The 15,438-nt window shown below is 42.0% G+C and overlaps 1 protein-coding gene across 1 annotated transcript in view; it reads left to right on the top strand.

Moving 5' to 3' along the window:
• Window positions 1–15,438, top strand: part of DLEC1 (DLEC1 cilia and flagella associated protein) — a 73,308-nt gene that overhangs the window by 2,121 nt on the left and 55,749 nt on the right. The window contains exons 2-3 of the mRNA XM_057315868.1: window positions 597–747; window positions 14,963–15,073. Of these exons, the coding sequence (XP_057171851.1) occupies window positions 597–747; window positions 14,963–15,073 (262 nt within the window). The remainder of the gene's footprint in view (window positions 1–596; window positions 748–14,962; window positions 15,074–15,438) is intronic.

Below are 15,438 nucleotides of genomic sequence, written 5' to 3'. Positions count from 1 at the left end.
GCATACACACATGAAATACTGCATATATAAATAAAAGGACTGGGGCAGATAGCCGACTAGTTGTTGTTGCCTGGAGATGATAAAGCTAAAAGTCACCCCTTTGGGGTGCCTGTCTTTGTATCACAAACCACAGTCGTAACCTAAGCATTCATGCTCAGATTTGAGGAAGCATGTCTCGTCTTTGGAAGGCAACTGTTTCCTCATCTGTACAAGGAGGAAGGCAGCTGACTTGGATCCTCTCCGCTGAGGAACCCCTTAAAGGGAGTCTCAGGTGAGGTAGGCATCTGGGTGGCACGCCCCTGTCTACCACAGATGGTGTGCTAACTCGTGTTTGCTCTTTCAGAGTTTGGGTGGCAGCTGTGAAGGCAGGAGGTACATTTTCAGGCTCGGCTCTGTTTCTGACTTTACTATGAAACCTTTAAGCCATTTCCCTCTGTGGGTCTCAGGTTTCACATCTGTTAGGTTGGACCAGATGGTTTCCATAGTTCTGTGACTGTTCTTCTGTGCTTCACAGGAAGCCTGATGCTGGGGAGGGAGGGTGAGTAAAGCTCTGCGATCTCAGCATATTTCTGTGCATTTGATCATCTACCTGCCAGATTCGGGAGCTCTATAAGCAGCGACTGGATGAAATTGAAATGTTGGAGAGACATATCATTCAGGCCCGCGCACGAGCTCTTGCAGAGAAAGAACGGATCATGCAACTGGCCGAAGTGCATGTCCTCGATACCTTTGTCAAGATGCCTCCAGGTGTGTATAACCTGATTCCCCAGGTGTTAATATGTTGCAGTGTTTGCTCCACGATCTACTCTCTAGTCTTCTTGTGAACATTTGGAGATTAAATTGCAGATGTGATGTTTCATTACCACAAAACACTCTAACATGCTTGTCTCCAAAACAGGGACTTTCTCCTATGTAATCAGCATACAACCATTCAAGCCTAGAAATTAGCATTTGTGTGACACCAACCTCCAAGTCACAGATCCCATTCAGATTTCACCAGCTGTCCCACAGTGGCTTTCTCTCTTCTATGATCCAGTACTCTGTCTAGGAAGTCATGTTGCATGTGATTGTCAAGACGCATTTTTAGTCCTTAGCGTTGAAGAATTCCTTGATCTTTTCTTGTCTTTCATGTTCTTTAAAAAAAATTCTTTTCTGGGGCACCAGGGTGGCTCAGTCAGTTAAGTGTCTGACTCTTGATTTTGGCTCAGGGCATGATCCCAGGGTTTTGGGATCAAGCCTCGTGTTGGGCTCCATGCTGGGCTTCGAGCCTGCTCGAAATTCTCTCTCTGTATCTCTCTCTCTCTCTTTCTTTTTCCCCCTCTGCCCCTCCTCTCTCTTTCTCAACCTCTCAAAAAAAATTTCTTTTTTATTTGAGTGCAGTTGACATACAAGTTACATTAGTTTCATGTGTACAACTTAGTGATTTGACAAGTTTATACACGATACTGTGCTCACACACCTGGAGCTCCCATCTGCCCCATACCTCTCTATCACAGTGTCACTGACAGCATTCCTTATGCTCTGCCTTTTATTCCGGTGACCTTTCATTCCATAATCGTCTTTCATGTTCTTGACAGTTGTGTTTTTCTCCACAAATTTTTTTATTGTGGTAAAATATGCATAAAATTTACCATCTTACCTATTTGTAAGTGGGCAGTTCAGTGGTATTAAGCACATGTATAATGTTGTATGAACATCACGACCCTCCATCCCCAGAACTCTTCATTTTGCAAAACTGAAACTCTGTATCAATTAAACAATAACTTCCCATTCCCCTTACCCCAGCCCCTGGCAACCACCATTCTACTTTTTTTTTAACAATACAATTTTTTAAAATAATACAATTTTTTTAAAGATTTTATTTATTTATTTGAGAGAGAGAGAGAGCAAGCAGAGGCAGAGGGAGAAGCAGACTCCCTGCTGAGCAGGGAGCCCTATGGGCGGCTCGATCCCAGGACCCCAACATCACGACCTGAGCTGAAGGCAGACGCTTAACCAACTAAGCCACCCAGGCACTCCTGTCTTTACAATTTAGACTCTAAGTACCTCATATAAGTAGAATCATACAGTATTTGTCTTTTGTGACTGGCTTATTTCACTTAGCTTCGTGTCCTCAAGGTTCACCCATGTTGTAGCCTGTGTCAGAATTTCCTTCCTTTTTAAGACAGAATAATATTCTGTTGTATATCTCTACCACATTTTGCTTATCCATTCATCCACTGATGGTTACTTGGGTTGCTTCCACATTTTGGGTATCATGAAAATGCTGCTCTGAACAAGGGGTGTACAGATACCTCTTTGAGACCCTGCTTTCAGTTCTTTTGGGTGTATACCCAAAGGGGGAATTGCTGGCTCATATGGTAGTTCTATTTTTAATTTTTTGAGGAGCCACCATACTCTTTCCCACAGCGGCTGTGTCATTTTCACATTCCCACCAAGAGCGCACCAGGATTTCCATTTCCCCACATCCTTGCCAACACTTTTTGTTTTCTGGTTTTTTGATAGTCGCACTTCTAATGTGTGTGAGGTGGTATCTTATTTTTGATTTGCATTTTCCTGCTAATTAGTGATATTGAGCATCTTTTCATGGACTTATGGTCATTTGTATATCTTCGTTGGAAGATATACAAATTTCAAACCCATTTTTTAATCTTTTTTTTTAAATTGTTGACTGTGCCTTGGTTTTGCATCAAGGCTTATAAGAAATCATTGTCAGATCCAATGCTGTGAAACTTTTGCCCTATGTTTTCTTCTGAGAGTTTTATTGTTTTAGGTCTTACATTTATGTCTTTGATTAAATTTTTAATTGGAGTATAATTAACATACAGTGTTGTATTAGCTTCGGGTGTGTGATGTGATGATTCAACAATTCTGTACGTTACTTAGTGCTCATCGTGATAAGTGCACCCCCTTTTCTTTTGAAATTGAGTCTGTTTTATTGGCTCTAAATAAAATTTTGTGCTTAATGGAACTAGCTTCTACAAATTCTTTTTTTTTTTTAAAGATTTTATTTATTTGACAGAGATAGAGACAGCCAGCGAGAGAGGGAACACAAGCAGGGGGAGTGGGAGAGGAAGAAGCAGGCTCCCAGCAGAGGAGCCCGATGTGGGACTTGATCCCAGAACGCTGGGATCACGCCCTGAGCCGAAGGCAGACGCTTTAACAACTGCGCTACCCAGGCGCCCCTAGCTTCTACAAATTCTTAAGGGATCTTAATGTACAAGATGTTCCAAAATAGCTAAGACCCAAATTTTGTGTTTAGTAAAAAGCAAATGGCATTAAGCGCCAGCGTGAAGAAAATTCTCCCTTACAAAATTGGAGAGCCACCTACTATCCCGCCAGCAGACTAGCACCTACCACTCCGTTTGCGTCATCAAAGAGAATGACACTAAAGCTGGACTCAGCCTCTCCCCACTGACTTCATTTCTTTACACATCCCTGCTCCTTAACCTTGTGGCAGGTGAATCAGGCAGTGATCTCCCCATGTTCTCTGGGCAATGAGGAAAGAGAGAGGAGCTGGGGGAAGCTCAGGAAGGAACGCTTGCCTCTGCACCAGAGTTTACTGCCCTGAGTTAAGTAGGCTTCATCCCTGTGTTACAGATGACACTGAGACCACACAAGTTTTGCTACCTTGTTCAAGGTCACCCAGCTAGTAAGTGGTGGGAGGTCCTTTATTCAAAGTGAAATTTATACTCTTGGAGGGGCTGATACACCATCCAAATAAGGAAAGATATAGGTTTGAGTTTTTTGGGAAGGGAAGGATAAACTTAACATGAGAGTGTCTTTAGTGGTTCTAACCTTGGGGCAGTGCTGTCCTCCTTGGGGGCATGCAGACATGTTTGCAAGCATCTATGGTGTGCCAGTAAGGGGGGGTGGGTTGTGTTCCTGGCTTTTAGTACTCCACGGGCCAGGGATGCTCAGACACGCTGCAGTGCTCAAGACGGTTCCACACAACGAAATATCTATCCCAAGATGCAGATAGTTTCCTGTTGAGTAACACTATAGGCGCCTCATTAAGTTCATGAGTTACAAGTGATGAAATTACTTTAACTCCCTTTGGCATGAAGTCAGACTAAGAGATGCAGTGACTCACAATACGTGTACTCTTAATCCCTTTCATTTCACTCACCACCCCACCCACCTCCCCTTTGGCAACCACCAGTTTGCTCTCTGTATGTAAGAGTCTGTTCTTTTATTTGTCTTTTTTTCTTTGTTTATTCGTTTTGTTTCTGAAATTCCACATATGAGTGAAATCAAATGCTTATTGTAGCATTATTTACAACAGCCAATATATGGAAGCGCCCAAGTGTCCATCAGTAGATGAATGGATAAAGAAGATATGGTATGTAAATACAATGAAATATTACTCAGCCATAAAAAAGCATGGATCTTGCCATTTGCAACAACGTGGATGGAACTAGAGGGTATAATGCCAAGTGCAATAAGTCAGAAAGAGAAAGACAAAGGTCTTTGACTAACTTTGATATGTTTTATACAGTGTTAGATAAGGGTCCAACCTCATTCTTTTGCGTGAGGATATCCACTTTCCCCAGCATCATTTGTTGAAAACACTATTCTTTCCTCATTGAGTGGTCTCGGCATCCTTGTCAAAAATCATTTGACCATACATGTGAGAGTTTATTTCTGGGCTTTTTATTCTATTCCATTTGTTTCTATATCTGTCTTTATGCCAGTACCATATTATTTTGATTACCATAGCTTTGCAGTAAGTTTTCAAATTAGGAAGTGTGAATCCTCTAGTTTTGTTTGTTCAAGATTGTTTTGGCTATTGGGGATTCCTCGAGATTCCGTATGAATTTTAGGATGGGTTTTTCTATTTCTGCAGAGAACATCATTGGCATTTTGATAGGGATTTCACTGACTCTGTAGATCACTTTGGGTCGTATTGACATTTTAGTATTAAGTCTTCCAATCCATGAGCATGGGATGAGTTTCCACTTATTTATGTCATCTTTAATTTCTTTCAGCAGTGTTTTGTACTTTTCATTGTAAAAATCTTTCACCTTTTTAGCTAGCTTTTAAGTATTTTATTCTTTTTTGATGATGTTTTAAATGGAATTGTTTCCATAATTTCCTTTCCAGATCGTTCATTGTTAATGGATAGAAATGCAACTGATTTTTGCATGTTGACTCTGTGTCCTGCTGTTTTGCTAAATTCATTTATTCTAAAGGGTTTGTGTGTGTGTGTGTGTGTGTGTGTGTGACCTTTAGGGTTTTCTACATATAAGGTCATATCTGCAAACACATAAATTTACTACTTCCTTTCCAATTTAGATTCCTTTTTCTTTCTTGCCTAATTGCTCTAGTTAGAACTTCCAGCACTATGCTGACTAGAAACAGTGAAAGCAGGCATTCTTGCCTTGTTCCTGATCTTAGAGGAAAAGCTTTCAGTCTTTTACCATTGGGTATGAAGTTTGCTACTTTTTTTTGTCTGTGGCTTTTATTATGTTGAGGTAGTTTCCTCCAAGTCCTAGCTTTTTTAGTGTTTTTATCATGAGAGGGTATTGAATTTTGTTTAATGTTATTTCTGCATCAATTGAGATGATCATATGATTTTTTCCCTTCATTCCACTAATGTGGTGTATTACACTGATCAATTTTCATATGTTGAACTCCCCTTGCTTCCTGGGAATGGATCTCACTTGGTCGTGGTGTATAATCCATTCGATAAGCAGCTGGATTCGATTTGTTAGTGTTCTGCTGAGGACTTTTGCATTGAGGTTCATAAGAGTTATTGGTCTGTAGTTTTTTTGTAGTGTCTTTGTCTGGCTTTGGTATCAGAGTAATGCTGGCCTTATAGAATGAGTAACTCCATTTTTTTTTTAACTTAAGATTTGGTATTAGTTCTTTAAATGTTTGGTAGAACTCACCAGTGAAACCACCAGGTCTAGGACGTTTTTGCCAGGGGGGGAGACTTTTGATTACTGATTAAATCTCCTTACTAGTTATAGGTCAATTCAGATTTTCTATTTCTTTGGGATTTTGTCTTTGTGGGTTCCGTGTTTCTAGGAATTTGTCCATTTTATATATGTTATCCAATATGTTGGTGTAGAATTGTTCTTAGTACTCTCTTATAATCCTATTTATTTCTGTGGAATCAGTGGTAACATCCCCACTTTCATGTCTGATTTTAGTCATTTGGGTTTTCTCTTTCTCTTAGTTGATCTAGCTGAAGTTTTGTCAATTATGTTGATTTTTCTGAAGAACCAACTTTTAGGTTCATTGATTTTCTCTGTTGTTTTTCTGTTCTGTATTTATCTGTGCTCTAGTCTTTGTTATTTCCTTCATCTAGCTTTGGGTTTAGTTTTGCTAAAGTTCTAAACTTAGGTTGCTGATTTGAGATCTCTCTTGTTTTTAAATGTGTTTATAGCTGTAAGTTTCCTCTTTAGCACCACTTTCGTCGTGTCCTATAAGTTCTTATATGTTATGTTTTCAGTTTCATTATTTGTCTCTAAGTAGTTTCTAATTCCATTGTGATTCCTTCTTTGATCCATTAGTTGTTTAAAAGTGTATTGTTTAGGGACACCTGTGTGGCTTAGTTGGTTAAGCATCTGTCTTCGGCTCAGGTCATGATCCCAGGGTCCTGGGATCGAGTTCCACATCGGGCTCCCGCTCTGCAGGGAACCTGCTTCTCCCTCTGCCTCTCTCTCTTTCATGAATAAATATATAAAATATTTTAAAAAAATAAAATAAAAGTGTATTGTTTAATTTCCACAATTTAGTGAATTTTTCCAGTTTCCTTCCATTACTGATTTCTACCCTCATCCCATTGTTGTCAGAGAAGATGCTGTGTATGATATCTATCTTTTAAAATCTACTGGGACTTGGTTTGTGGCCTTACGTATGATCTAGGAAATGTCCCGTACGCACCGGAGAAGAACATCAGCTGCTGTTTTGGGGCAGTGTCCTGTCTGTGTCTGTTAGATATACTTGGTCTATTGTGTTCTTCAAGTCCTCTGTTTGCTTACTGATCTTCTGTCTGGCTTTTCTATCCGTTATTGTAAAAGCGGTACTGAAGCCTCCAACTAGTACTGTAGAACTGTCTATTTCTCTCTTCAATTCCGTCACTTTTTACTTCATTATTTTGATGACCTGTCATTAGCGTTTAAATGTTTATAATTGTTCGATCTTATTGTTGTACTGAAACTTTAATTAATATACAATGTCTTTTTTTTGTGTCTTGGAACCTTTTGGTTTTAAAGCCTATTTTGTCTGATATTAGAATAGCCACCCCTTTTGGTGTTTTTGCATGGAATACTATCAGTTACTTTTTGGTTACTATTTGCATGGAATATCTTTTTTCATCCGTTCACTTACATTCTATTTGTGTCTTGGATCTAAAGTGAGGCCATTATAAACAGTGTATAGTTGCATCGTGTCTTTTAGCCATTCTACCAACCTGTCTTTTGATTGGGGAATTTAATCTATTTACATTAAAGTAATTACTGATAAGGATGTGTATGCCTTATAGGTCTTTTGTTTCTTATTTCCTGCATTACTGTTTTTTGTGCTGGGTCAGTTTTTGTGTGTGTGTGTCTGTGAAATGTTTAAATTGCTTTTTAATTTCTTTTGTGTATATAAACTGGTTTCTTGATTACCATGGGGATCACATTTAAGAACCTAAAGTTATAACACTCTAATTTGAATTTATAGCAGCTTAACTTCAGTAACATACAAAAACTCTACTTCTTTACAACTCCATCCCCACCCTCTTAGGTTGTTGATGTCATGTCACAAAATTACATGTCACAGAATTACATCTTTATACATTGTGTGCCCAGAAACATAAACTAGCAATTCTTTTTTAAAAAAGATTTTATCTATATATTTGAGAGAGAGAGGACAATCTGGGGGGGGGGTGCAGAGGGAAAGGGAGAAGCAGGCTCCCCACTGAGCAGGGAGCCTGATGTGGGGCTTGATCCCAGACCCTGGGATCATGACCTGATCCGAAGGCAGATGCTTAACCCACTGAGCCACCCAGGTGCCCATAAACTATCAAGTCTTTTAAATGCATTAGTTCTTTAAATTATGTAGAAAACAAGGCTTGGAGTTATAAACTGAAGTTACTATAATACCAGGGTTTAGACTAATACTTTTTTTTCCCTTTAAATAATATTCTCTTAAATCATGTAGAAAACTTTCATGATTTCCCATGTATTTACCTTTTTTGAGATCTTTATTTCTCCACACAGCTTCAGGTTATTGTCCAGTGTCCCTTCATTTCACCTTGCAGGACTCCCTTCAGCATTTTCTGTAGGCAGGTCTTGTGGTAACAGACTCCCTCAGCTTTGCTTAACTGGGAATGGCTTAATTTCCTCCTTGCTTGTGAAGAACAGTTTTACTGGATATAGGATTTTTGATTGACAATTTTCTTCTTTTAGCACTTTGAATACATTGGCCCACTGCCTTCTGGCCTCCAAAATTCTTAGAAATCTGTCGACAGCCTTATTGAGGATCCCTTGTATGTGATAAGTGACTTCTCTCTTGCTGTTGTCAAGATTCTCTCTGTGTCTTTCAGAAGTTTGATTATAATGTGTTTCAGTGTGAGTCTCTGAGTTCATCTTATTTACAGTTCATTGAGCTGCTTGGATGTTTATATTCATGTATTTCATTCAGTTCGGGAAGTTTTTAGCTATTATTTCTTCAGATATTCTCTCTGCCCCTTTCTCTCTCCTCCTCTGAGACCCCCACATGTGTGTGTTGGTCTCTTTAATGGTGTCCCATAGGTCTTCCACCTCTGTTCACTTTTCTTCAATGTTTTTCCTTTCTGTTCCTCAGACTTGATAATTTCCATTGTCCTATTTTGATTCTTCTACCTGCTCAAATCTGACTTTGAATCTCTTTGATAGTGAATTTTTCGTTTTTCGTTATGGTACTTTTCAGTTCCAACATTTCTTTCCGGTTTCTTTTTAGGTTTTCATTCTCCTTTTTGACATTTACATTTTGTTTGTACATTGTTTTCTGGACTTTCTCCACATCTTCCTTTAGTTCTGTGAGCATCTTTAACACAGTTGTTTTATAGTCTTTGTCTGGTGTGTCTGCAATCAGGTCTTTCTCAGGGATGGTTTTCGGTTGATTGACTGATTTCCTTTGAATGGGCCATACTCTCTTGTTTCTTTGTATGTCTTGTGATTTTTAAAAAAAGATTTATTTGAGAGAGAGAGAGAGACAGAGATAGCGAGAGAGAGCACAAGTGGGGGAGGAGAGGGAGAAGCAGGCTCCCCGCTGAGCAGGGAGCCCAATGCGGGGCTCCATCCCAGGACTTTGGGATCATGACCTGAGCTGAAGGCAGATGCCTAATGACCGAGCCACCCAGGCATCCCACTTGTGATTTTTTTTTTTTAAGTAAACTCTATACCCAACTCTGTCTTGAGATCAAGAATCACATGTTGTACTGACTGAGTCACTCAGGCACTCCTCTTGTGGTTTTTTTAGTTGAAACCTGGATATTTGAATCTAATAATATGTGAACTCAAGAAATCAGATTCTCCCCCCTCTTGCCATTTTTGTTTACTGTTTTTATTTTTATTTTAACCGTAGGCTGTCTGTGCCAAGAGTGAGCCTGAGGTGTAAACTTAAGGTTTTCTCAGGTCTTTTCTGAGCTTTTCCCTGGACATGTGCAGTCATATTCTAATTTTCCTCACATCTGCAGTTGTTTTTGAATGTCCTAGTCCTTAATACCTGGCTCCCAAAAGGGGAAAAAAGGGAAGCTCAATGAGGGGGGAAAGGCACTGGCCCTTTAAATTGCCTAGAATAAAAAAAAAAAAATTGCCTAGAAGTCACTTCTGCTGCAGGGAGAGGGGCTTGCAGCAGTGGAGGAGGGACCACAGCAATGGCTTCTGGCTTCTTTTTCCACACCCCTGTGATCAGAAGCAGTAATATGAAGTCAGAGCACATCCCTGGTATTTGGAAGATGCAGTCCTTTTTGCTCATGCAGGCTCCCACAAACTGCACGCAGGTTGCGCCAGGAACGCGTAACAGGTGCTTGCCATCGGAGTCGGACTGTGGCTGGGTCGCTGCTACTCTGCTAAGAGTTGGCGTTAACTGCCGTTTACCTCCACGTCTTCCCCAGAAGTTCCGAGCCTTCCCTAGCCTCCAGGGATCCAAAATAGCTACATTAGAGTGCACTGCAGTTGTCGTCTAAGTGAGGAAAGGATTTCTGGTGCTTCCTACTCCACGCCATCACAGAATCCTCTCTTGATGGTTCCTGGCTGGCCTTTCATCCCATAGGATGGCTCTCGCTTCCTTGTGACCAGACTCTGACTCATTCTGGGCAGCAATACCGCAGAAGTTTGGGGCCCTCTTCTCACTGCAGCGGTCAGAAGGCTCAGGTGGTCTTAACCTGGATCACCTGACTCACCTGGTCAAGCTGGCATCTGCTGGAGTCTGTCTACATTGAATTCTCCAAATTAAATGATAGCTGATTAGTATTCATGGAGAGGTGTCCAGATTTCACCAATTCTCCTTCCTCCTCAAAGCTCATTGCTGCCAGCATTCACGGAAAAGTCTTTTTTTCACTCAGTCACTTCCATGGCAACACTTCCTTTGATCAATTTACTTGTTAAAGAAATTGGATTCTTTTTCCTCTAGACTTGTCTGTAGTCTAGATTTTGCTGATTTCAACATGGTGGTGTCGTTTAACCTGTCTTCCTGGTTCCTGTATTTCCTGTAATTCAGTAATTAGTTCGAGAGACTTCGTGAGATTTAGGTTCAGTTTTTTTGTGGGGGAAGGGGCGAGACCACTTGATAGGTTGTGCTGTGTGCTGTCCTCAGGAGGTACATGATGTCTGATGTCTCTCCCTCCGTGATGCTGGCGGCCTTTGCCTGGATCTATTATTTCATTAGGGGTTGTAAATTACAACACAATGCTAATGGTACTGGTACTTCCATAAAGAGAAACTTTTCAGCTGCTACTATGATTACCCCAAGGTATGAATGGGCAGGATTAATTCTTTCCCCTTATTTGCCACTTTTTATTTTATTTTATTATTTTTTAAAGATTTTATTTATTTATTTGACAGGGAGAGAGAGCACAAAGGGGGAGTGGCAGGCAGAGAGAGGGGGAGAAGCAGACTCCCCGCTGAGCAGGGAGCCCGACATGGGACTTGATCCCAAAACTCTGGGATCATGACCTGAGTGGAAGGCAGACGCTTAACTGACTGAGCCACCCAGGCACCTCTATCTGCCAGTTTTATAAATAACGGGTTGGTTCCCCTAGCATCTTCCACAGGTGACTAAAGAGGTTTGTTGGTTGATTTTGGGTATTATTATGAACTCATGGGTTTCATAACTACAGTTATATTTATATCTTTATTAATGCTCAAATTGTCCCATCTTTGGCCAATTGGAGCCTTTTCAAGTTCTCTCCTAACTCTTTTGCTACAATAGCAGTTGTCTTTGATAACTTCCTTATTTCCTGGAATGGTCAAATGTTCCAGGCTTATCTTATTGCCCCAGACCTGGAATCAGCCATTTCTCCAAGAAGTCCTAGTTCCTTTTATTGTCCCCAAAGACTTTGGTCTATCCTCCTGCATCCCTGAAAGTCATCATTTTCCAGTGCAATAGGCAGAAGGGACTGTGCTTTTAGGATTGGGAGACCCAGTGTATCTGTGGCCCAGAGGGAGGGAGAAGTGGAAGATGTATTGGCTCAGAAAGGCATTATACTTATGGGGTCCTATTGGGGACCAGATGCTACGTAAGATGCTTTATATAGGTTATCCCACTGAACCCTTCCAACAACCCTGTGAGGTAGGTTTTCTCTCCATTTTATAGCTGCAGGAACTAAACTGAGAGAAAGGGTCAAATAACTTCCCTAACTTCGCATAACTCAAAAGGGCTGGGAGCCAGATTTGGACTTGAGTGAGTCTGCTGTCAGAGCCGGCCTTCTTCTCCCAGGAGCAGGAGGAAGGATTGTTGACCAGACCAGGCCGGGTGTCACACAGGTGTCAATGACTTCCCTCAGGGCGTGGCTCTGGGTGTGAGGCCCTGAACTGGGTCAGGCCCGCCACCTCTGAGGCTCAGCCCAGCTGACAGTGAACTTGCGGTGTGGGTTTCCTATCTCCTCCGTATCTACCTCCACCGCGGAGGAGTCGGGTAGCTGCCAGGACCCCGCCCTCCATTGTGGATTTGGCAAAGATCCTTGGTAGCGGATTCTCTAGAGGTCCCCCTAGTGCCGGGAGTCCAACACTGTTCCTTGGATTCTATTGGCTAGAGATCAAGGGGGATGAAATAATTATTTGGTTGTTTTTAAATGAAAGTGAAACAAAACACTGAGAACTGAGAAACAAACTCAGTCAGGGGAGTTTTTCAATGACCTTCATTTTATTTTTTACCCAAGATAATATTATTATAATCAGACATTATCTGCCCTGGTTTCTCAGCCTTCTGCTGGTAATGTTTCTCTCTTTTATTTCAAAAGTAGCAGAAGTAGAGACCTTGATCCAGTTCTGAGGACATTCCTCCGGTTCCTGCTTCTGGTTGGGTGAGGTGACCCAAGAACCTCCTTACATTCCCCTAAAACTTTTCTTATTTGAGGCACAGAGGCAGCTTCTCTCTGTTTGCTAATACAAGTGTCACAAGCTGGAAAACATATGTAAATTCTCCAGACAGAGGGGGAAGATCAGAACATCTTGTGCTTTCATTCCCTTCTACTGCTGATAAATTGTCCACGTTGTCTCTTGGGGAGAGAACAGAGCCATGAGCAGGAGCCTAGGGTTGGTGCAGGAAGCCCACTCTTCCCGGATGGAGGACGATGCCCACAAGGCCAGTGCAGGGTGTTCCAAGGCTCACATTGTGCAGGCAGGACATGGAGAGAGACTTTCCAAAGAGTTGACACACAAACTGCCCCCTGCTTCTGCAGACGTAACACCTAACTGCCCACAGCCTGGGGGAGGACTGCGGAGAGAATGGTATCAGAAGAGAGAGGCTCTATCTTCCCACATGAATATTTCAAATAGGCCACCACCAAAGTCCTTGGGACCTGGGCTGGAACAGAATTTGGCATTCCTGCCACCCCCTGCTGAGGTCTCTGTATTGCAAAGGAGAGGCCAGGCATTTCCCAGAATGCAACTTTCCCCCTTGGTTCCATGTTAGGTCACTCATGAAAGGCTCTTGGTGAGTTTTGGAGGAGGAGGTCACTATTCTCCAGACGCAGTAGCAGACAGATGACTGAGCAGCTGTGAGTTTCACAGCAGCTTCTAGATAACTTCTTGAGAAGCCCCTGCCTCAGTGCTGCTGGCTGAAGTCAGCAGCGGTAGTTTCCCTGACCTTCAGTCTCCCATTCCATATCCCCTGCATTCAACCCCTTTATATATGACATGCAGAGGGTGATTTCTGTTTTCCTCACCAAACCCTGACTGTAACAGTAACTAGGCGAAACCTTGAAATTCCTAAATTAGAAAGTATTATTGGAGAAACACATATTCTTCGCTTGTCTCACCCTTGGTAATAAGAAACTTCTAAAGGACAAGGCCATGTGGGTTAATGGAGCAAGCAACAAAGTTTGAGAATTTCTGAGTTCCATTCATCTTATTTGTTCCTTAATTTTTATCAATGTGTTAATGTACATGGTTTTTAAAAAATCGAATAGTTTAGAAAATCTTCTAAGGAAATATAAAAAGCCTCCACCCATGCATGTCATTATAAATTTGTCCAAACCCATAGATCTTCAGCACCAAGAGTGAACTGTAATGTGAAGTATGGACTTTGTATGATAACCGTGTGTCAGTGTGGGATCATCAGTTGGAACAGCTGTACCACTCTTGGGGGGGGTGTTGATGGTGGGGGCGACTGTGCGTTTGTGGGGCCTGGGGTTCTATGGGACATCTCTGTCCCACCCAATTTTTCTACGAACCTGAAAGTGCTCTAACAAATAAAGTCTAGGGATGCCTGGGTGGCTCAGTCAGTTAAGCATCTGCCTTTGGCTCAGGTCATGATCTCAGGGTCCTGGGATCGAGTCCCTCATGGAGCTTTTTGCTTAGTGGGGAGCCTACTTCTCCCTCTGCCTGCTGCTCCCCCTGCTTGTGGTCTCTCTTTCTCTGACAAATAAATAAACTCTTTAAAAAAACCCAATAAAATAAAATTAAATTAAATTAAAAATAGTCTGTTGAAAAAAATCTTTCATGTCACCTCTCTCAGTCTCGGCCCACCTACTGAAGGTGGCCATTTTTAGCTTTAATTCTTCTGGTTACCTCCAAATAATATGTCTCTACTACTTTTTCTTGGCTCATCAGCCATGGATATTAATGACTGACTTCTCACTGTATTAAATGAGATTTTTCTCTCTCATGTGTCAGTGGGTCTGTTGGGAGTTGGCTGATCTATCTGGGCTTGGCTGGCTAGACCAGCTTTAAGCTGTGGGCCCAGCTGAACTTGGCTCCTTGCTACAAGTTAGGCTCAAGTCTGCTCCACATGGATTCATGCTGGAGTCCAAGATAAAGAGGCGGGAGCTCTTCTCGTGATGACATGACGGCAAAGGCGCAAGAGAGAAGGCTGAGCTCTGCAAACCCCTGCCAACATCTCATTGGCCGAAGCACATCACGTGGCCAAGGTCAAGGGTGAAGAAGTACACTCTGTCTCTAGTAGAAGGAGCTGCAAAGTCATGTGGCAAAGGGTGTGGACAGAGCGAAGGGTGAAGGATTGGGGCCATTTCTTTAAGCTACCACACTTTCCTTAATTATACTTTATTAATAGACCTCTCCTTGAGTCACGCAGTACTTTAGCTCAAATAATACCACAGCCCAGCCTTGCCTAATGGTTGGCCTCTGTGAAGTGGCTGGTCAACATTTGCTGATGAATTTCTGAAATCTCAAAACTGACCACAGAGTTCTTGGAAAGAATTTTGTGAGATGGTTTAGATTTGAAGGATGAGAAAGTTTGGGGTGCAGGCTCTTTAACGTCAGTCTGGCTTCAAACACCTTTGTCCTTCTTCCCTTCTGTGTAGCAAAGTCTATGTTCAGATGGTGTGTGGACAGTGAGCTGCTACAGAAACACCATTTGATCTGCCCGGACGATTACTATGGTGATGCAGCGCCATTTTGCTCTGCCCCTAAAGGTAAGGCTTCTGTGCTCTGCGAGGGCCTTTGCTCTCATTCTGGGGCAGTTCTTTAGGAACGCGACCACACACTGGCCACTTTTGCTGCCATTTCCTATTGATTTTTCCCCCTTTTGTTTAATTTTGATCGTGACTATTGGGAGGGTCAGCTCTAAGCATGCTGCTTCCTCTCTGGCTCCCTAACACCTGCAAGACAGAAGTCTCAACTCCTGCACGTGGAATTTGCGCCCTTGTCAGCTGCTCAACACCAAGAGAGATGTAAATGCTTAGAAAAGTAGTTGAATGAACCAAGAGAGGGAGGGACTGAAGACAGATAAGTAAGGGAGCAAGTTCCTGCGGCAGTCAGAACATGGACCGTGGGGTTT

Source organism: Ursus arctos, unplaced genomic scaffold (assembly GCF_023065955.2).
Source record: "Ursus arctos isolate Adak ecotype North America unplaced genomic scaffold, UrsArc2.0 scaffold_20, whole genome shotgun sequence".
NCBI classification, from domain to species: Eukaryota; Metazoa; Chordata; class Mammalia; order Carnivora; family Ursidae; genus Ursus; species Ursus arctos.
This window is presented reverse-complemented; position numbering and strand designations above follow the sequence as displayed.